Source organism: Mustela nivalis (assembly GCF_964662115.1).
Source record: "Mustela nivalis genome assembly, chromosome: 2".
NCBI lineage: Eukaryota > Metazoa > Chordata > Mammalia > Carnivora > Mustelidae > Mustela > Mustela nivalis.
Window position 1 is genome coordinate 130,235,047 of NC_139021.1, and position 23,368 is coordinate 130,258,414.

Consider the following 23,368-nt stretch of genomic DNA (forward strand, 5'->3'; position numbering starts at 1 on the left):
TCTCTCTGTCTCTCTCTCAAATAAATAAATAAAATCATCAAAAAAAATAAAAATAAATAATAAGTAGGTTGGGGCGCCTGGGCGGCTCAGTGGTTTAAAGCCTCTGCCTTAGGCTCAGGTCATGATCCCAGGGTCCTGGGATCAAGCCCCACATTGGGCTCTCTGCTCAGCAGGAAGCCTGCTTCTTCGTCTCTCTCTGCCTACTTGTGATCTCTATCTGTCAAATAAATAAAATCTTAAAAAAAAAAAAAGTATGTTTGCTTTTTAATTATGTGTAATAGTTTCTAGGTTTTAAAAACAAAACTGTAAACCAAAGTACATCTGATCTAGCTATTAAATTTTTAAAAATACAAATACCATGTAATATGTTCATCTTTTATCCCTGCTTATACAAAAGTCAACTATTCTGTACCTTTTTACTTAACAATATATATCCTAAAGATATTCCACAGCATAATATAGAGATCTACTTCATTCTATTTTACAAGACTTGTAAATACTGTTTTACAAGTCCTGGGTGGTTACTACAGTTTATTTAACTAGAGTCCTACAGAAAAGACATCTGCATTCTTTCATTTGTTTGCTATTAAAATAATGCTGCAATTAAACTGCTTTGTGCACATACAACTTCCTATCTTTGGGACAGATTCTTAAAAGTAGGGTTGCTAAGTTAAAATATATAAGTTAAAAAAAATATATATGCTAAGTTAAAATATAAAAAATATATATAGCATATATATATGCTAAGTAAAAAAAATATATAAAATATATATGCTAAGTTAAAATATATATAAAAATATATATAAAATATATAAGTGCTAAGTAAATATATATAATATATATGCTAAGTAAAAATAAATATAAAAATATATAAAATATATAAATATATATTATATATAAAATATATGCTAAGTTAAAATATATATTATAAAAATATAATTAAAATATATAAAATATATGTGATATGCATAATGAATTTGTAAATGAACTTGAAAAAAATCTGACATCTTTATGATAGTGTGTTCACACCCATTAACATGTATGTCTTTACATTTATTGTTTTTTTAAAGTCTGTTTTTAAATTGCTAAGATAGGTTTTGCATAAGGAAACTGCTTCATAAAGCAATCCTAATTTATTTGCAAAAAGTTCTTCCAGAAAAACAAAAGATATATGGATACAGAACTGTATTCTAACTTAAATCAAGGGAAAATAAAATATTTTTCTATTAGGATATTTAAAACTATCTTATTTTGTTAGAAATAATATATACCAGTGCTCGCTTTGGCAGCACATATACTAGAAATAATATATACCAAAAATGCCAGTGAACAAGTACCACCGGCTACTATCTTAAGAGGAATACAGAATATTAAAATTAAAAAAAAAAAAATCAACAGATGTAAGCAGTTACATATCCTGGGAAAATAAGATTGAGTGGTTATTTGAAGGGCTGAATTTGATAAGCATTAACACTGTAAGTCTTTCTACCACAAAGCTAAGGAATAATATATAATATTATATATTATAGCCCTAAGGGATAATATGTAAAATATTTTTTATTATTATTTCAATATAGCCTTATTTCTTCTAACCACCCATGACAGAAGAGAATGACGATTTTTAACTTGCCAACATAAGTTATTAAAACTATAGTGACTAATTTGTAATTTGAATGATAAAAATCAATAAAATATAAGATAAGCAGATAAAACTTTCTTACTAAAAGGCAAGTAATATAAATTTTTAAAAAACAACTTTTATAATTAGTCATATTTTTAAAAGTACTCTGAGAACATTATACTTGATAAGGACTAAGAATAATTCTTATTAAAAAATTTCCAATGTGGAGTGTGTACAATTTTATGTATGCAGAAGTCTGACTAGAAGTTCATTTTTTCTTGCTAATATTATCTACTATGCAGAATGAAGAAAGATAAAGCAGCAAAAAATTTCATTTCTAATTCAGCTAATAAAAAATGTGTCAGTTCCTTTAACATGACTATAAATAATATTCCTGGCAAAGGTTAGTTTAACGTGATTATTTTCATTCTACTTCTAATCACTAGAGGACTACACAGTCCTGGTAATGAAATGGGACATACCCAAGAAAGTTACAGGACAGAGTTAAAACCATTAACAAGACTGTGATGAAAGCTCATTATAACTACTTGCGTAATACTTAGCCTGTGGTTAACAGGCAGATTCATTCTCCTCCATTACTTGTTGTACAGTATTTATAAGCCAAACAGGAGTTAAAATCAGGCAGTTACGCAATATAAATGGGATTGATACACAGAGGATGGCAAGTCTGACAAACTAAAAAGGAATTTTTTCATTCAAAATATTAAACAGTATTTCACATAAAGCTGAGAAATTCATTAATACATATTATCACATTTAATAGATCATAACTCACATTTCATAACAATAAACAATTGAAAATTAAGGTAAATTGTTTTTGACAATAATAATCTAGTTCTTGTCTTCAAGATAAATTACTTTTTAGACATCACTAACACTCGAATTTTAATGTAAATATCATGAAAACATTCACTAATTATAAATTACTACCATGAGTAATAATAAAGAAGTTTTATAGGAATACAATACCTTGGTTAGTGCAGCAGTATGATCTTCTCCACAACAAACATAAACTATTTTCTGAGTTCTTAGTGACTTTAGTAAATTAGGAACATACCTATCTGAAAATTCCAACAAGAGACGTTAACGGTATTTTTTAAGTTAAAACTCTTCTAAAATGTGTTTCCTCTACAGCTTCCCAAGCTCAGTAGACAGTGATAAATAATTTTAACTGTGATTCAATGATTTACTAGTACAAACCTACTTAATTGGGTTCCCAGATCTTTCTATTCATGCTGCTATAAGAAAGGAGGGTTTTAAAAAGTAATTTAAGTGTTAAACTCCCTTAACGCCAATCTTTACAGAACTAGAAATCAAGGAATTTCAAAGCTATTTGCTTCTAATATCATTCTTTATATTCACCTCATGATAATTAAGCTCACAGAATTCTATTTAAATACTTGAAAATTATACTTTCTATTTTGTAGCAGAAAAGAAGTATGTCCTAATCTGACATTTTTCTCTATGCAAAACAAAATATTTTAAAGTTCTGAGTATTATTTCTTTATCATTACCAGTTGTTACTAGACCAACAACTCACTTTTGTCTACTTAAGTCATGACAATTATGTTGAATTTTATGAAATTAGTTCCTGTATTTCAGATACTGGCATCTGAATTAATGTGGTTATGAAAAATCAGTTCCAAGATCCTGACTTGTTTCAAGTAATTATAATGCTTAAAATTCAAATTGTTTATTTTCTACTCTAGAATCAATGTTAAAAGTGAAACTTCAAAATAAAGTTTTAATGACTCAGATTATTTTAATAGTTCCCTGAAAAACTCAAATACATTAACGCTTCATGTTACTTTCCACAATAATTTTACAACCTCTTTCCACCAATGGTGGCCAATAATGTGATTACCAATTGAAGTAATGTTTTTCACAACTTTCTTTTAATGAATATCTAACAATAAAGATTTTTCCAGATATACTTTCTAGAGTTTATTTTGTGATAAAATGGTATTCATTGGCACTCCCACCATCCCTTCAAAATATTATTAAATGGAATTTTTAAATAAACTTCTCATCCCCTTCTCCGTATCAGGGAAGACTTGGGTACATTTCTTTCTGACATTAGGAATCACTGATCCATCTCAAAAGATCATTTCTTTTAATGTACATTTATCTATAAATAATGAGAACCTACCATTTTCATCATTAAGACCTAGTTGACCAAATTTGTTGCGTCCCCATCCAAAAATAGCTCCAGAAAGGGTGAGTACAAAACTATGGGCTCCTCCTGCTGCAACTTGCATGAAAGGGATTCCAAGCAAAGACTTAATCAGCTGTGGCGAAGCTTGCTTTTTACAGTCAATGCCTAAACCCAACTGGCCATATTTATTTTGTCCCCAACTGAAGACTTCACTTGCTGTAAAAGAAAAATTATAAAATTAACTATTTTCCTCACACACCCAAAAATTTCATTTGAAGATCATCAGTTACTTGGGGACATTCTTCGTCTCATCAAATGGAAGTACATATTCACCTTTATTAAGTTTATTTCTTATCTGGAAACATAATAGAAGAACATTCAAAGAAACATCAAGAACAACATTTTGTATTAGTACAGAATAAGTTTTACTCACTTTACTAATTAGTACAGAATAAGTTTGACTCACTTTACTAATGAATGGGTAAGGCACATAACTCATTTCCTTATGTTTCTTAAGAAAGAACTATTCCTCAAGCCTCACTTTCATTCTGTGATTTATCTCAAAAGGCACTCAACCAGGCTCAAGACCTCAGTTATTATATATTGATCACATTCAAAATTTTATCACTAGACCAGACCTCTCTTATTAGCAATAATCCCATGTATCTAATTGTTTACCTGACCTCGACACTTGGATAATTACAAAGGTACCTCTCCAGCTCAGTGTGTTTCAAACAATTTATGACCCCCAACTTCACCTCCCATATCTGGACCTATGCTCAGTGTTCTCCATCTCAATAAATGATTCTGTAACTGACTCAGTAGCACAAACCATAAACATAAAGAGACACGCTTAAAGAAGACATACTCTTCTCTCTTCTTTCACCTTATACACAGACTGGTATCACTCTATTCTATATCAACACATAATATACAGTTTTGCTTCTAAAGAAAAATATGGCAAATAGATGCACTCTTCACCATTTCTGCTTGTCACTTTTGCTCCCTCAACTATCACCATGTCTTGCAACTTTAGACATCTTTTTATTTTATTAAATGGCAAACAACTGACACACTAATAATTGTTTTTAAAATTCATAGTATAAAATAGTACACACTTAAAAGTAAGTTTCCCTCTAAAATTAGATGTTGGGTCCTCTCCCAAGAGACAACCACTCTTACCAATTACTGGTATGTACTCCCAAAAATATTTTATGCATATACTAGCAGACATCTGTACATATAGAGAGATATTATTAAAATGCAGATTTGATAATGTGACTCACCTGAAAAAAGATATCAGAGCCTTCCCACTGACATTGGGATAAGCACTTTTAACAAAGCCTGTTAACGTTCTACATTATGGAAACATAATGTTTCCAAGCTCATTTTATACCCATCTCTTCCCTTACTCTATTGATACTTGTCCTCCTTTACATTCTCCAATGTCCATTTCTCACACACTTGCAATTCCTTTTGTGCAGACTTTCCCCCCATCTTTGTCTAGTTCATTTCTACTCTTTCCCAGCAGCAAGCTTTCCCTGGTGGTCTCGTTTAAGTCCAGTCCCCCGTTACATATTCCAAATATCCTAATTTTTTCTTTACAGTCTTTTTTCATATTATGTAATTATATTGTTATTTGTGTGAATATGACTATAACATAAGGGCTAGCAGCACACAGCTTACCACTATATATTATGTGAATGATGCCAAACAAGGCAAAAAAATCCCTCTAAGTCCAGACAGAAAATTGCCCTCCTCATCAGTAAAATATCTGGGTTTAATCTGATCTTAGATCTACCTACCAAATATCAAAAGAAGAGCTGACAAAGTAACAACAAAGAATACAGGGATGCCAGCCTCCCCAGTGCCTACAGAAATTCAAATGCCTTAATAAGGCATTTAAGGCCTTTGTAACATATTACCTCAACTGAAGTATCACTAGGTCTCCCACGCTCACAATACCTACATAAAACTACATGCTAACATTCAAATACACAAAATACTTTCCTAATTCTACGACTTTACTAGTACTATCACCTTAGCCAATCTTCAACACTTCTAGTTATTTCTCAACATTTCTCTAACTCTGAATATACCTTATTCATCTTTTAAAACTGCATTAAATACCAAGTCCCTCTTTATTATTAATAATTTTATTGATTTGAACTAATTATACTTTTTTCCTTCATTCATGTAGCACTTCACTTTGACCTTGACCAAAACAGTATTTTTGTCTCAAACCAGTTATTTGTGTATCTGCCCCCCTCCCCTAGATGCTATAGGCCCTAAAATTATTCTATCATCTTACCTGTATTTCCCTACAGCTAGACCCTAGTGCTGTATTCACAGGAGGCCTAGACATTTAATGAATTAAATAATAGTAATAATGAAGCCACCAGAGCTTATTATTTATTTATTTATTTTTAAAAAGATTTTATTTATTTGACACAGTAAGATCACAAGTAGGCAGAGCAGCAGGCAGAGGGAGAGGGAGAAGCAGGCTCCCTGCTGAGCAGAGAGCCCGATCCGGGGCTTGATCCCAGGACCCCCCGACCATGACTAAGCCGAAGGCAGACACTTGACCAGCTGAGCCACCCCGGCGCCCCTGGAGCTTATTTTTTATTATTATTTTTTAAGATTTTATTTATTTATTTGATAGAGACAGCAAGAGAGGGAATACAAGCAGAGAGAGTGGGAGAGGGAGAAGCAGGCTTCCCACTGAGCAGGGAAGCCCAAGCTGGGGCTCCATCCCAGGACTCTGGGATCATGACCTGAGCTGAAGGCAGACGATTAACAACTGACCCACCCAGGCGCTCCTGGAGCTTATTTTTTTTATATGGTAAAAACCAACATAGTAACTAACCCATGCTACAATCCTCAGCAGGCAGGTGAAGAAGCTGAGTAAGAAACAAAAGAGGGCGCCTGGATGGTTCAGTGGGTTAAAGCCTCTGCTTTTGGCTCTGGTCATGATCTCAGGATTCTGGGATGGAACCCCACATTGGGCTCTCTGCTCCACGGGGAGCCTGCTTCCTCCTCTCTCTCTCTCTGCCTGCCTCTCTGCCTACTTGTGATCTCTCTCACTCTGTGTCAAATAAATAAATAAAATCTTAAAAAAAAAAAAAAAAGAAAGAAACAAAAGAAACAAAAGCAAACAGGGGCACCTGGGTGGCTCAGATGGTTAAGCGTCTGCCTTCGACTCAAGTCATGATCTCCAGGTTCTCGGATAGAGCCCCATATCGGGCTCTCAGCTCAGCAGGGAGTCTGCTTCTCCCTCTCCCCTGCTGTGCTCTCTGTCCCTCTGGCTCTCTCTAATGAGTAAATAAAAATCTTTTAAAAAACCAAAAAAACCCCAACAAACAAAACTAATTGGATGCTTAGACTTTTTTTTATTCATAAAAAGTCTGAGATCAAATGAGATCAGACAAGCTGTAACTTTCCCCCTATAGAACAATGACACACAAAAATCAATTCCACCTCTATATACTAGCAATAACTTTGAAATGGTTCAATAATAAAAACATCATTGCATATCTAGGGGAAAATCTAATAAAAGATGTATAAGACCTCTCCACAGAAAACAACAAAATACTATTGAGAAAAATTAAATGGAGATTAAAATAGATATAACATGTTCAAGAATTGAAAGAATCAATACTGTAAAGATTTTCCTAAAATTGATTTCTAGAAACAATGTAATCCCAATCAAAATCTCAGTAGTCTGTGGGTCTGTGAAGACTGACAAGCTAATTCTAAAATGTATGTGGATATGAAAAGGATCAAAAGGAACCAGGACAATCTTGAATTTCAAGAACAAAGTTAGAGGACTTTCTGTTCAAGTATCCAGCAATAAAACTGAAAAGGGTAAGAAAATAAAAATAATGCTTACCTTTAGAAAGTGCAAGTGAATGATAGTAACCGCAAGCAACCTGTACTACCTGGATATCTGATAAACTTTTAATATTTCTAGAAAATAAGAAAAGAAATCAAAATCAGTTAATTCCATTTAATAAACGGATCCTGAATATTTATTAATGCCATTTACTGACTTCCTATTATGTGCAAATAGGTTCCTACTGACCTAGCAGTACATGCTTTTTTATATAAGCCCATTTTACCCAACTATTTTTGCTAACATCAGTAAACAAAATTGAATGTGAAAAAAAATTAAGAGGTGTAATGAGAAAGTACTCTGAATAAAGAATTTAAGCAAACTATGTTCACACCTCAAGTATTCCTCACAGTGCTTTTATAATTCAGATATTTTTTTCAAAAGAAATCTTTAGCTCAAAGTGTGAAACCTGGCAATATATTTGTAAAAAAAAAATGTACATGATCTAATTTGTCTAAAATTGGCGTTTGGCCTAGTTTAATACATGCTCTCTATCCGGTTCCTTAAGAACCAATAAGGATTCTTACCACGTGGTGCTCCCAATTCACATTATGAAACCTATTCCTTCTGAGTTCTCCTTTTCCTTTAAATCTAAGTCAGTGATATTAAACTTAATTCTTCGCTAGAGAAATTTAATCAATTCATATGTATTATGATCCCTGATATAGTCAGTCATATTTCTGCCCCTTTGCATTTTTTTCCTTATATTTTTATAGTTTCTTCCCCCCTTTCTGATTTTTCCTTAACTGTAAAACAATTCTGAAAGCTAATTTTTAAAACATTACAAAAATCAAGTATCTTTCTGCATCAATCATCCCAGGTGTTTCTTATGCAGTTCCCCTTCTCCTGGTCATTTTGTTTTTCCTCAATGAGTGTTTTCAAGGTAAGAAGGGGGGAGGAAACATATGTTTCTTATTTCCCTTTACCTGATACTGCCACCTGACCTGATTCTGCCATATGAGAGTCCGGAGCAAGTTCTGACCAGAATGTCGATACCCATGATTTTCGGGAGGCAGCTTCAGCAAATCAAATTTTGAGTAGGAGAAAGGAGAGTTACTCTAATTCCATATTGTTGTATTAAAAATATTTTTATTTAGTGGATTTATGTTCATAACTACAAAACCTGAGAGTTGCACTGCTATAATTTCGTAGAATCCAACCAGTTAACAGGATCCAATGCACCTTCAGATTTCCAAATGTAGCAAAATGCCATTTTTTCTGTAATTAGCAAAATCAAACTCTAGCAATGCAAAAATGGGAATTAAAAAAATACATGGATATATGCAACTGTGCTGAAGTTACTGAACATTCACTGTTACTGTTTATGCATATTAGGCACATGACACACTGACTACGGAATTATGTTAAATATTTTTTTAACTATATTAACTATTTTTTTTTAAGATTTTATTTATTTATTTGACAGACAGAGATCACAAGTAGGCAGGGAAGCAGGCAGAGAGAGAGGAGGAAGCAGGCTTCCCGCTGAGCAGAGAGCCTGATGCAGGGCTCGATCCCAGAACCCTGGGATCATGACCTGAGCCGAAGGCAGAGGCTTTAACCCACTGAGCCACCCAGGCGCCCCTATATTAACTATTTTTTAAAACTTGTTCCAGGTATCAAGTCCAAATAAGAGATTTCAAATACTAAACTCTCATAGCACCTTATATTTTTTCCTTCATAGATTTATCACTGTAAACTACTAGTGTACTCTGCTCAACAATAAGCTCTATAAATGCAGACTACGTGTCTTATATTCACAGGCTCCCAGCACTTACCACAGTGCCTGGTAAAAAAATATGTAATAAATACACTGTTAAAGGATGAGTTTATAAAGTCTTTAAAGCTTTAATATTAAACTGTTCATAAAATCTGTCCCTAAAACTTCTAAATTTGCATAGCAATTTATACTTGGTGACTTCCACATTTCCAAAATTATCATAAGGCTTGGAATACAACATAAATACTAATTTCTTTAGCCATGTCATGTCTGCTACAGTGACAAGGAAATGTATTCTTCTATGGCATTACTGTTTAAAAAAAAAAAATCTCCTTTCATCTCCATGTAAATTAATGTACAGAAGATTTGGGGAGATGAAGGAGGATATGTTTTTCTTCTTTCCTTTCCTTTTTTTTTTTTTTTTTAGCTTTCAGGAATAAAATAAAGAAAAATACTGAACGGTAATAAGTTACCATATTAGTTCCCCATGTTCCATTTTTCTTAAAGGACAACAAATTAGAAAATTCTTAATGAAACAGAATTTTTTTAATTCATCAAAAATAATTCTTTTTAAGTAAAAAAGCTAATGTAAATATTTAATTATTCTCTAATTTTTTAAATGATTCAAATGCAGTCAAGAAGTAAAAATAAGCCAGAATAAATTTTGTAAATAAAAATACATACTTATGCATATACACAACATGAGGATTCCTAATTAATGAAAACTATGAAGAGAAAATCAGAATTCAGACATCTAGGGTCAACATTTTCTAACTGCTTATAAATCTGAAACAACTTGCTAAAGTTTAAAGTATGTCAAACATTTTAAATGGCTATGACATCATTAAATGAATCACTGTAAAGAACTGAATCATTTCCTTACTGCATTTTGAAAGATGTTTGAAATCTGTAAGAAAACAGTATTAATAAACTTGGAAATAAGATTTGTACTCCCCTCCGCTGGGAAGTCTGCCAAAATATATTGCTGAATATGTGTGCTACCGTACTGTTATACTTTACAATTTAATGTACAGGGGCATTAAAGGCATAAACGAGGCACTTACAGTTGTTTGTGAAGGTAAAATTCCAACAACTGCTAACAAAGACTAGTAAAAAGTTTACCCTACATAATAAAAAATTTCAGAACTAAAACATTAAATATTTTGCGAAATTCAAACCCAACACGGCATTTACATTAAGTACAGCTTTCTGTGTGTCAATTATACCTCAATAAAGTGGTTTTAAAATATATTTTACCAATTAAACATAATTAACAATTTTCTATTTCCCAGTGAAGCCACAACTTCCTTAGTGATCTAAAAAGTCTTAGCACCAACTCTTCTTTTAATTTTGAAAGATTTATGCTAACAATCTAGTCACTACCATTAAGAAATACATTTTCTTTTTAATCTAAAATTTTAATACATGTTCAAAATTGAGGAAGTCAAGAAAATAAATTTTACTTTTGACCAAGCTGACAAGTCAAACATAATTAGTTTCTATAATCAAGAAATAGCTGTCCTCACAAGGATAATGTTATACCACCCTCTCATAGTTTTTATTGCACAGGTCCAAGAAACAGAATTTCTTTAAAAAAAAAAAACTACAACTTTATTACCAATAACTGGTTATCTAAAGTTTGCATGGGAAAGTATGTATTTCCACTTAGAAGATTAACAAAGTAGTAACAGTTTCAAATATAACCTATTATTAATTTTACATTCTTCTCTCATTTTCAAGTGTTACTTAATGTCAATACCCTTATCTACTGGCATAAAAATGAATTTTGTTTTCCAGAAAAGTAAAGCCTAACGTGACTCTTCAGTTTTCTGATCATTCTTACAAAAACTATAAACACTAATTTTTTTTTTAAGATTTATTTGAGAGAGAGAGAGAGCTTGAGAGGGGAGAAGATCAGAGGGAGAAGCAGACTCCCTGTGGAGCTGGAAGCCGGATGCAGGACTCGATCCCAGGTCTCCAGGATCATGACCTGACCCAAAGGTAGTTGCTTAACCAACCAGGAGCCACCCAGGCGCCCATAAACACTAATTTTTTAAAAATCTATTTACATATAGTTGAGCTTCTTCCTGTCTTCTACATGGTTTATTCAAAATGAATGCAAAAATTTCAAAGCTGGCTCACATCTCTAAGCATATAGAAAAAGCCTTGCATCTAAAAATAGTTTGGGGGCGCCTTTGCCTTTGGTCCTAGGATCGAGCCCTGCATTGGGCTCTCTGCTCAGCAGGGAGCCTGCTTCCCACACCCCGCCTGCTTCTCTGCCTACTTGTGATCTCTCCCTCTGTCAAATAAATAAAATCTTAAAAAATAAAAATAAAAATAGTTTGGTACTACAATTTGAAAAGAAAAAAATCATTGGCAGTGTTTCATAAAAATGTATTTCTATGTCGTGTATCAATTTGATTTCAAACATACTTGTTTATGACAAAATGGAACTGTTCTTAAGAGTTAAACTGTTTGGATATAAGTTGTGTCGGGATGTCATAATGTCATGTGTTGGATGTACTCAGTGGCTCAGCTGTTGTGGGGCTCTACTGGGGTCTCACCAATAAAAACACATTTAGAAAAACTCTAGCTAGAGGACATTTAGATTATGAATACTGAGGGTTTGTGAGGACTATCCCAGACACTTAGGTCTTAGCTAATCTAAATAGCTCTCCAAAGACAGGGTAATCAGTGCCAGCCACAGTAGAGGAGACTTTAACCTTCAGGGGTAAAAACTGAGCAGCAGTCCTAGGGAAAAGATCCTCTTGCCCATCAATACTTGCTAGATGTATCTTTCCTTAGCAACATGCTCTAGAACAGGGGACTTTTACTTTTGTGCTGGCAGGAAAAAATCAGTTCTCAGTTGGCTAAGCCATTTCTCCCTAGTATCAAGTCATATAATGGTATACCTAAACTAAATTTGATTTTTATTACTATCACCTCTTGCTTGAAACAACAGTATGATTTATCTATCACTTGTTTGAAGTATGTTATTTATCCCATATGTTACTGCCTTGTGAAATCCCTTCAGTAAACCTGTGTTAAACAGAGGTCAAAGACAAACTCAGTCTCTGAGCATGATTTGCCCCAAACAAAATATACTGAAATACTAAATTGCCCTTTAACACATGAAAGTATCAGTAAAAACTATGTATATGTCATAACAAATCAGATCAGTCCACTGAAAACTGAGTAGGTTGAACAGGAGAAATACCTTAACACAGAGCTTAAAAGTTAATGCACATTTAGCAAATAAAAACCTTCCAAGTTTAAACCGAGTGACTCAAATAAGATCTCTTTTCAGGTCCCCATCCAGGTTTATGAAACAGCAAAGTCACAAATGCATAATTTATTAAAGGGCATTGTTCAAATAAACTGTCATATAGTAAAATTCTCTTATAGCTACCTTTCTTTCCATTTACTAAATATCTATGGGTTACTGACTGAAATCCCTTATACTAGAAGTATAAGGAGCAACAAAATGTCAGAAGAGCAACAAAAATGTCAGTATGATTTTAGGAAATCAATGGAATAAATATAAAAGAAATTGGAAAGTTTGACATAAATCATGGTTCTGAACTGGTGATTTAAAAATCTCATAGGAAGGTCCCTTCTCAATTGTAAAAACATAAAATTTTAAGAATTTTGTATTAAAAAATCCCATTCTACAATAGCTATTTGTGGGACAAAATAAAAGCAGCAGAAGATATGACAAATGTGAGGTCACTATGTTTCTATGAATGCTTTGTATTATTACCTACCAATAGCTATATGGTTGCAAATTACCATTTTCTGAAATAAATCAAAACTGAAATGACTAAAAAATTCAATTTACTTAGCTTAAGGAAAAAATATTTTCTCCCAAGAACACCATCATTAAGCGATACTAAAAGCATAATGGGAGTTGTGTTTGTTATTAAATTGTTATAAACAAAAGAAATTAAGGGGAAGAAATTTGGGGAGTTCTGTGGAATTTAATTATAAGATCAATCAAGGAAACATGTGAGTATGATATAGCCAGAAGTCCAACTAACAATTTTTACTAAAACAAATATAAAATGTTAAAGACCAAAAAACTTTTCATAAATTAAAACAAAGCAAATACTTAAACAAATACTTTTAAGTTCTCAATAAACATATACAAGGAAAGTCATAGGCTTACTAAAGGAACTAGCTAGCTACCCTTCCTAGTTTTAAAAAGACTCATTTCTAACAATAAGAGTTTCTGTTCTGAAATATTATTAGTTCCTGAGTTCCGTTTCCTTATCCTAGTAAGTTACATCCTATTTCTTAAACCAAAACAAACATTCATCAATGTTAAGTTAAAAACAAAATATCTAAATGTGTGTAAAAATAATGCTACCTAGATTTATATCTAAAATTAGTTTAATACCTTTGTTTCCCTGGAGAGTTTTCTTTTGTCCCTATAACTATTACTAGGAAGAAAGAACAAGAGTTTAAGGAAGCAAGAATTTGTATAATTTAAAAAACAAAGCGTGAATTACTGTATTATTTATGTATTTAAAACAAATTGGATACTTTTCTTTAAATCTGTGTATTTTTACCTAAACATGTTCACGCTCTTAAAATTTTCAGCATTAAAACAATGGTTATGCCCTATGTATATCTCTAAGACTATGCAACATTGACTAGGCATTTATTTAATTTTGAAATAATTCTATGATGAATTAGTAACAAATTAAATTGTGGCCATTGCTTTTTAAAAATTTGGAAAGTGACTGAATTCTTTACATTAAGCATGTGGGACTTCTATATTCAATAAAAACAATACAAAACAAGATAGAGAAATATGCAACCAACCAATATTTAATAAATATTTTAACAGCTGGGGTACTCAAGATAGAACCAGTAGTTTAAATTAGCCTAAACCGCTTAAAAATTTTAGTAATGAAATAGTTATAGTAAAGTATATATTCCCCGTCCCATTTCTTTATAAACATAAACAATTTAGGGGAAAATACGTAATACATTAAAAAAGAGCACTCAGCCCAAATTAAAGGCCAGAACCTACCTAGTAATTCCTTAAGAACTCAAAAGGGAGAAGTAATTAGATGTCAACTCTTACTTGCCCACAGTAAGCAGAATAATTTAGATAACAAATTTATTATAAAAGACTGTTAAAGACCTCTTTTTGGTCACCTTTGTTACCTGGGTACTCTGATACATTCCTCTGATCCTAGCAGGCCAAGCTGTCCATCAGAATCGAGACCCCACGCATACACCTGGCCCTTGTCATTTAGTGCTAATGTATGAGCTTCTCCACATGAAACAGCTACGATATTTTGGGCATCCAGGGCAACAACCTGCTCTACAGAAATCAAGAAGAGAGACATTATATTCTAGTTTTGAACTACCAATGAGAATAAAAGTCTTCATCTTGTACAAAAAAAAAAAGCTTAAGAAAATGATAAAATACAGACTAAGTATAACAGTAGTTACTGTGAAAAATTCAACAAGTATGTGCCATAAAATTCTCATTGTGGTAAATACGATATACATCCCAGGCCATAAGCAACTCGAAGTATTAAGCGACTTGAACATTTTGGGGAAGAAGTTAAAGGTTTATAAAGCTGCTCTCAGAAAGGCTCTTCATTCAAAGCCATAACCAGTAACAGAAGAATCCAGCTGAAAAGGGAATCATTTAAATATCCTGGGCCAAATTATTTAATAATGAAATAACTGACATATACTACTATGGAGTGATTCTGAAATTAATGAAATAATCTCAATTAGCAACTTCTGATAAAAAAGCAAATTCTTTATAGATCTCATAAATAAAGCATCTACTAGATATGCTGAGGGAACTGAAAGGCAATGTAACCATAACAAACAGGTTTTAGTTTATGAACTGTCATTTTAACATGAAAGAAATAAAAACCCCATATGTAATTAAAATATATCCAAATTTTAAATCAGAAAATAATTTAAAATACTGACAAACCAAAAAAGAAAGTGAAATTGTTTCCTTAGTCTCCTTAAGATGTGTAATGTATATCAGTTTTTTAGTACTACTACTACTACTTTAACATTTCATTTAAAATGAACTTTTTTTAGCCTAAGAAAACTGTAATTTCTGTCTTCAATAAAAGCCTCATGCTAAAGAGTTGTTAAACTGAAATCAATCAGGATTTCTTCTGAAGCACACTTAAGCTCAATGTAGAAATGCAGCTGTTCAGTAAAGAAACCAACTGCATCAGAAAAGTTTAAATCCCTATGGTTAGAGAAACTCCCATTCTATCTGGATTACTGCCCTGCCTTTTGGGGTGGGAGGTTAGCCCTAGATAGCCTCTAAGAATCTATACAACTTCAATGATATTATTTGAAGTACTCACCTTAAAGTACTATGAGTTACTAACTCATGAAGCTGGTGAACAGTATGTAGAAGTTCATTATACTAATCATTTACTATTTGTAGATATTTTGTACATATGTTTTTTAATGAAATTATATTGTAGGAACATACAAAACACGCAAAGAGAACAAGATATAACACATAGTCTCCCCCCACAAAAAAAAATCAGGAAAAAGGATTTGAAAGTATAACATCATTTATTGACATCAAAACAGTACCAAAAATCTTAATTTTGAAGAAAGAAGTAAAACACTCAAAAAGATCTGTTGTCTTTCACAGAGGCCCCAAAACTAAATCAATAGTATCTCCAAGACTATCCTCAAAGGAAATACAGTAAAGAGCAGAAAATGACAAGATGACAAGAAAATGAATAAGACTGGTCAGTCAGTTCAACAGCAAATGAAGAGTACTTAAATTAGATAGCTATGGCTATACAATCAAAGGCACCAAAATCCAAGAAACAAAGAAACAATAATCATTCATACCAAACACTAGTATTTACTGTATACCCTTACGCTCCAAACACTGGAGACACAAAGAGAATAAACCATTTCTAGTCCTCAAAGAGTTTTCAGTCTACAGAAAAACAGGTGAGGTAAGAACTGTGATTAAATGCTAAGATAAAGATACACAAAAGGCCTCAATAGAACATGAGATCCTTACTAAAACCTTAAATACAAGAATTCTGGAAGACAATAACATTTAACACTAAATCCTGAGCTAAGGAAAGAGGAAGAGATTCCATGTAGCCATTTGAGAAAATTCTTATAGCAAAACAAACTAAAAACAAAGTGAAAAGACTAACAGAAAAACAGGGGGGAAAAATGTTATTCATACCTTGAAGAAATAATCTTCCCAATTTTTACATAGTTGGAAAAAAAAGACCATTAATTCAATGAAAAATGGACAAAAGATGTCAACTGATAGTTCAGGGAAGAAGAAACAGAAATGGCCCTTAATCATATGAAAAGATGCTCAACCTCATTGATGAGAAAACTGCAAAACCAAACTACATTTAGAAGCCAATATGTTGACTTAGAAAATTTATAAAACCACGGGCGCCTGGGTGGCTCAGTGGGTTAAGCCGCTGCCTTTGGGCTCAGGTCATGATCTTGGGGTCCTGGGATCGAGCCCCGCATCGGGCTCTCTGCTCAGCAGGGAGCCTGCTTCCTCCTCTCTCTCTCTCTCTGCCTGCCTCTCTGCCTACTTGTGATCTCTCTCTGTCAAATAAATAAATAAAATCTTTAAAAAAAAATTTATAAAACTTACAATTTACAAAATTTTACAATTTTACAAAACTTCACAATTTTATACTTTATACTTTTCCACATGGGTTAACCTTTAAGCATCAACATTTACATTTATCAGGAGAATGCGAAGAAAAGCCACCAAATTGGATAAAATATCTGTAAAAGATAGATCTAATAAAGGACTATTATTCAAAAATATACAAAAACTAAAAACTCAATAAAAAAATAAAAAGCCAAATGAAAAAATAGGCGAAAGAACTGAGCAGACACCTCACCAAGGAAGATACACAGATGACAAGTAAGCCTGTGAAAGGATGTCCTACATTATATATCAGGGAATTTCAAATTAAAATGAGATACCACTATACACCTTATTAAAATGGCTCAAATTGCTGGAAAGGATAGAGAACAGAAACTCTTATTCGCTGCTGGTGAGCATGCAAAAGGGTACAGCCACTTTTGAAGACAGGGTGGTAGTTTCTTACAAAACTAAACATACTCTGACCTTATGATCAAGCAATCACTCCTTGATGGTCACCCAAAAAGAGCTGAAAACTTATGTCAACACAAAAATCTACACAAAGACATTTGCAGCAACTTTATTCATAATTGCTCAAACTTGGAAGCAACCAAGATATCCTTTAATAGTGAATAAACTGTGGCACATCAAGATGATAGAGCATTATTCAGCAGTAAGAAGGAATAGGATATCGAGCCATGAAAAGAGACACAGAGAACACTTAAATGCACATTCCTAAGTAAAAGAAGCCAATCTGAAAAGGCTACATTCTGTATGATTCCAATACATGACATTCTGGAAAAAGCAAAACTTTGAAGACAATAAAAAGTTTAATGTTTGCTAGAAGTTAGGGGAAAGAGAGGGATGAACAAAACAGAGTATTTTTTAGGGTAGTAAATAAAAACTATTCTGTATGATACCAATACTATTCTGTATAATACTACGTTATTATGCATTTGTCAAAACCCATAGATTGTACAACACAAAGAGTGAACCCTAAGGAACCCATGGACTTTGGATGACGTCAATGTAGGTCTGTTAATGGTGGTAATGTACCACTGTGGATAGGCTGTGGACAGTGGGGGAGATTGTGTATATATGGGGATGGGGTATATGGGAACTCTATTTTCTGCTTAATTCTGCTGTGAACCTAAAACCACTCTAAAAAATAGTTTATTAATTTACAAAGTTTATGATTATAATAAAAATCACACCAAGATACTATTTTTCATAAAAATTCCAAAGCCTGTTAACAACCTTTTGGAGAAAAAAGCATGCTTATATACTGATAACAGAAGTATGAAACAGAACAATCTTTATGGAAAGGAATGTGGCAATACCTAACAAAACATATCCATTTACCTTCTGGACCTACAAATTCCATTTCCACGAAAATATCCTACAGATATACCTAAGTACTAAAGGGCAGCAGAATATGCCACGTTGGCATAGGATCATTCTGAGCTCAAAGACATTAAGTATAAATAGATATAAGAAAAGCTCTCTGCCTTCTCCTTACTGCCTAAAAGCATGACATAAATATGTGAAGGTATCTACCACTCTACTAGAAAGAACAGAAGTTAATCACCAGAGACAACTCCAAACTCTTATCAGCTCACAAATAGCACCAGGAAAACCTACATTGCAAACTTTCCTAACTAGCGCTTACCTTGGTTTCCCCACCTATTTACCTTCCCACAATTGCCACCTGAAACTCAATCCTTTTTGCTGTTACTTCTCTAAAAATTTCCTGTTCTTTTGTTCTGTGTAAGCCCATGCTCTATCACTTGAGTTACTCGTCACAAGTTTATTAACACATGTGTTGAGATCCCATGTGTAAGTTCAACGCATGTGTTAATAAACTTGTTTACTTTTCTCTTGTTAATCTGCCTTTTGTCTAGACAGGGCCCAGCTAGAGAACCCAGAAAGGTAGAGTACAAATACACATGTGTGCATGTGTTTCTGTTTGCATGTGTGAAAATGTGATTATATTTGCAGCACTGTATATAATAAGAAAAGACTCAAAATATTCCAAATATCCATTAGTAAATGATTCCAATTACCCACCAGAATACTATGCCCCACAAACAAGATAATATAATAATAAGGAAGCTCTACATATGAATACAGAAAGACCTCAAGAGTATATAAGCAAAGAGAAAAAAATATCAACATGTGGAATACTAAATGATTTGCTACTTTTTGTGTAAGAGGTAAGAATAAGTATATCTATACTTACTTATATCTACATAAAGAACTTTTAAAAAGATATACAAAAAAACTAATAAACATATTTACAGGTAATGCAGGTAGAGGGGGAAATACAGTAGTAAATGTAAGAGCAAAACTTCCCAATGTTTATTTATATTACGCTGATTTTTAAACCATGTACATATGTGTCTATTCCAAACAAAAAATAAAACTTAATTAAATACAACATTAGAGAAAATAGTTAAAGCCATGTACTAAAACCAATGTTTTCATTTTGAGACCAACATGAACTCTAATTATTTTCTATGTACTAAAAATTCAAGACACATAATCTTGGTTCTTTCAGAATTTTTGTCCCATCAAATTACTGAGATACCTATTCTGAGAATGGATAGCTACTTCAGAAACACATGATTAAAGAAACATAGTAACAGTTGTATGTCCCAGAAATAGCACTTAATATAGGCTTCTCAAACAACAAACAAACAAAACTCAAAACATCCCTGTACAAATCTTTAAAACTCCTGTTTTTCCCAATGGCTTATCAAAACGAATATCCTCAATATCCCCATTCCTAGTATACTAGAAAGTCAGATCAGTGGTATACTAAGACACTTCAAACCTAATCAAACTACATAGCTGAATGCTTAAAACAAGATTGCCTGAAAAGAGAGTCAACAATAAGCAAGAATAAAGGAAGAATAAAAGAACCCAGTAAAACAAACAAAAAAATTCACTAAGCCCAACTCAGTGATGCCATCTGTGAGAAAGAAAACAGAATTCATACCAAACCCAATAAGCTAACATTTATTATTTGCTATGTACCAGGTACTATGCTACCAAATTTTAATCATTAAGCTACATTTGACTCTCAAAGCAAATAATAGAGAAAAAGTAGAAGTAAGTGGGAATTAAATTCACTTCAATTAGAATTAGTATGAATATGTAAGTTATAGGACAGAAAGCAAAAGAAAAACTTGCCAAGCAAGCCCATTAAACAGCTGATTCCCTTGATAAAGAGAGGCTACAAGAAAATGTTGGAATTATGAACATATGATGCTAAAATTCATGCTAAAGTTTTAATAATGGCACATAATTATTGTAGTCAACTATAGTTCAGAAAAGAAGTTATCCCTCTAAAAAATATAAAACAGATAAAATATGTGGTAAGTGTTAACTTAGTCATTGTGTTATTCTTTCCACCTTTTTTATGCTTCAAATGCTCATATAAAGTTTGAGAAGAGTAACACTGTATTCATATGAGTATTTATGGCTCAAAGAACATTTAGTTTGGGGAGGCACTAAAGGGCAAAGAAAACAAGTGGTAGAGAGTACCTTGAAAAAGAAAAAATATGTTATTCAGAGACAGGAGCAAAAACAAAATATAAAGAACAAGAGAGATGTAACATATCTACCTTGTAAATACTGATAGCACATATATTCTAAATACATCTCTAATAAGTCCTAGGTCATCATTACTTCTGGTTGTCCTTATACTTTAAAAATGCAGTATTTCTGGAAAACTAATGGTACATCATTTTAGTAAGGAGGAAAAAGCCATCATCTTTACTACATAAATGTAAATACAGCCACTTTTAGACTTAAAAACCAATTAAAATGTTCAACCTAATGACCGTTTTTCAACATCATCTATTTCCTCCCAATTACCTCTGGAAATATATCTGACTTCAGCATTTGTTCATAAACAAATTGTGTCAAATAAATTTTGTGGCACAAATACTGTAAAAGAAGAATACCACTGCACATCCTTTTAGCAATACAGGATAGATCTAGGTTCTTGTTGCAAAATGTTACATGATAAAAATCCTTCCTACTGAATAACTAACAGGATAAAAACATCCTATTTCCTTTAGGACCTAAGAAATATATTCATCAATTCTTGAATTTGTGAAAAGAGTTCATGAAGCATACTATCTCCAGACTCACTGTTTAAGAGTACACTTAAATGATCAAGTTCATATTATCATACAGTGATGGTCTACATTCACCTTGTGATTTGTCCAGTAATTGTGAAACATTTTCCTCTGTCAATTTTGTCATTATGAACAGAAATAAAAAATCTTGCATTCTCAATTTTGCATTTGTACTCAATGAAAGCTATAAAAAAAGAGGAATAAAAGCTACAAAGACAGTGACTTGAGACTTCTTTCATTTTCTTAAAAGCTAGTAAAAACTCTGTGCAATGTATGAAGAAAAAACAGTGTTAAATGTTGATTTATTTCATGGCACCATCCTTCTAGGAAACCCCATCACTGTTCCACTTACAATTTTAGTCTGTTTATTTTAGTCTACCTGAGAATATAATCAATTCTCATTATAGGGCAAAAGTTATGTTTATAAACTCACCACAAATACTTATTTTCCAAATACTGAAACACTACCCCCAGGGAAAATACAGGGTTAGGCTCCTGCAAGCCTCTGATCACTTTTTCATGAACTGATCAACACACAACCTGTTTAATATGTGTTTCTGCTTAAAGACATCTTATAATTAATACATATTGATTACACTAACATTAAATTCACAGCCAATAGCACTATAACTTATGCTTCAATGTATTTATCTAGTAGGGCATATCACAGCCTTCTTGGGCTTAGAACGCCAGATAGAGCTTCAGTATTACACTCAAGAGGTCATTTTAAACAGTGAAATCACCAAAAAAGTATAAAAATGTAAAATATGTGAGACTAAATATACTGCAAAAAGGATACTTGTTTATGAGAGCTGAAACCAGAAAGCAGAGCACCGTTTTGTTGAACCTCAGCTGGGAGTGTGGACATCAGGAGACTCAATTATTACGCAGTTCAGCATATATGTGTGTCCAGGAATGACCATAAAATCCCTGTGAATATTTACTGACTGACCAAGGCTGGTTTAGTAACAGTAAACATACACACTTCACCTTAGACAACCAATCACAAAATACACAAGATGGTCTATTAGCAGTCTTTTTGCTAACCAGTGTTTAAACCTGATACAAGGGGCGCCTGGGTGGCTCAGTGGGTTAAGCCGCTGCCTTCGGCTCAGGTCATGATCTCAGAGTCCTGGGATCAAAGAGTCCCGCATCGGGCTCTCTGCTCAGCAGAGAGCCTGCTTCCCTCTCTCTCTCTCTGCCTGCCTCTCCATCTACTTGTGATTTCTCTCTGTCAAATAAATAAATAAAATCTTAAAAAAAAAATAAAATAAAATAAACCTGATACAAGGATATAACCAGCAAGGGGTTCCAGGGTGGCTCAGTCCATTAAGCATCTGACTCTTGGTTTCAGCTCAAGTCATGATCTCAAGGGTGTTGAGATCAAGCCCTGAGGGATGAGGTCCATGCTCAGCGGGAAGTCAGGTTGAAGATTCTCTCCCTCTGCCCCCACCCCACTTGCATGTGCAAGCTTTCTCTCTCAAATAAATGAATGTTTAAAAAAAAAAAAGATATAACCAATAATATGCTCTGAGAATCTTATAAACAAAAAATACTAATAGTAAAGAATGCACTGTCTTCTCAAAAAACAAAAAGGAAATGTATTGCCTCCTGGATCCCAAGGTACTACATACTACAGAAACAACATTAGTAACATTCATAACTATCATCTCTTAAATGCTGCTTATTCAAAATCCTAAAACAGCTTTGAAGAAAATTTGAACACTATCATGTTACTTTGTATCCTCTTTCACCTACAGATCTCAAAATCTTGCTATAGGGTATGTGTTCTCTCAAAATGTGTATGTTTAAGTCCTAACCCTCAGTACATAAGAATGCAACCTTTCTCGGAAACAAGGTCACTGAGGATATAATTAGTTAAGATTAGGTCATATGGGAATAGGGTAGGCCTCTAATCCTCAAAAGAGGAATTCTGGTCATAGTCACACAGGAAGAATACCATATGAAGAAATCGTAAGACTGACAGCAAACCATCAAAAGCTAGGAGAGGGCCCTACATAATTCATTCATAAATCAGGGACTAGTTGGTATGAAAGTATAATTACCAACCAAGATCCCAGGCCACAGTTAACCTTAATTCTTAATGTTGTCAACAAGTTTAATGAAGTTCTACACATATTTTTAATTAAAAAAAAAAAAAAAACTGAT

General features: G+C 33.0%; 1 protein-coding gene across 5 annotated transcripts in view; it reads right to left on the minus strand.

Annotated features, from left to right (window-relative positions):
• HERC4 (HECT and RLD domain containing E3 ubiquitin protein ligase 4) overlaps positions 1–23,368 on the minus strand; it is a 120,770-nt gene that overhangs the window by 78,155 nt on the left and 19,247 nt on the right. For 3 of the 5 annotated variants that reach the window (XM_082714693.1, XM_082714692.1, XM_082714694.1), the window contains 4 exons: positions 14,582–14,741; positions 7,687–7,763; positions 3,792–4,013; positions 2,612–2,703 (listed from right to left, as the gene is read on the minus strand). In XM_082714693.1, the coding sequence (XP_082570819.1) occupies positions 2,612–2,703; positions 3,792–4,013; positions 7,687–7,763; positions 14,582–14,741 (551 nt within the window). The remainder of the gene's footprint in view (positions 1–2,611; positions 2,704–3,791; positions 4,014–7,686; positions 7,764–14,581; positions 14,742–23,368) is intronic. The other 2 variants (XM_082714696.1, XM_082714695.1) reach the window with 1 other exon arrangement.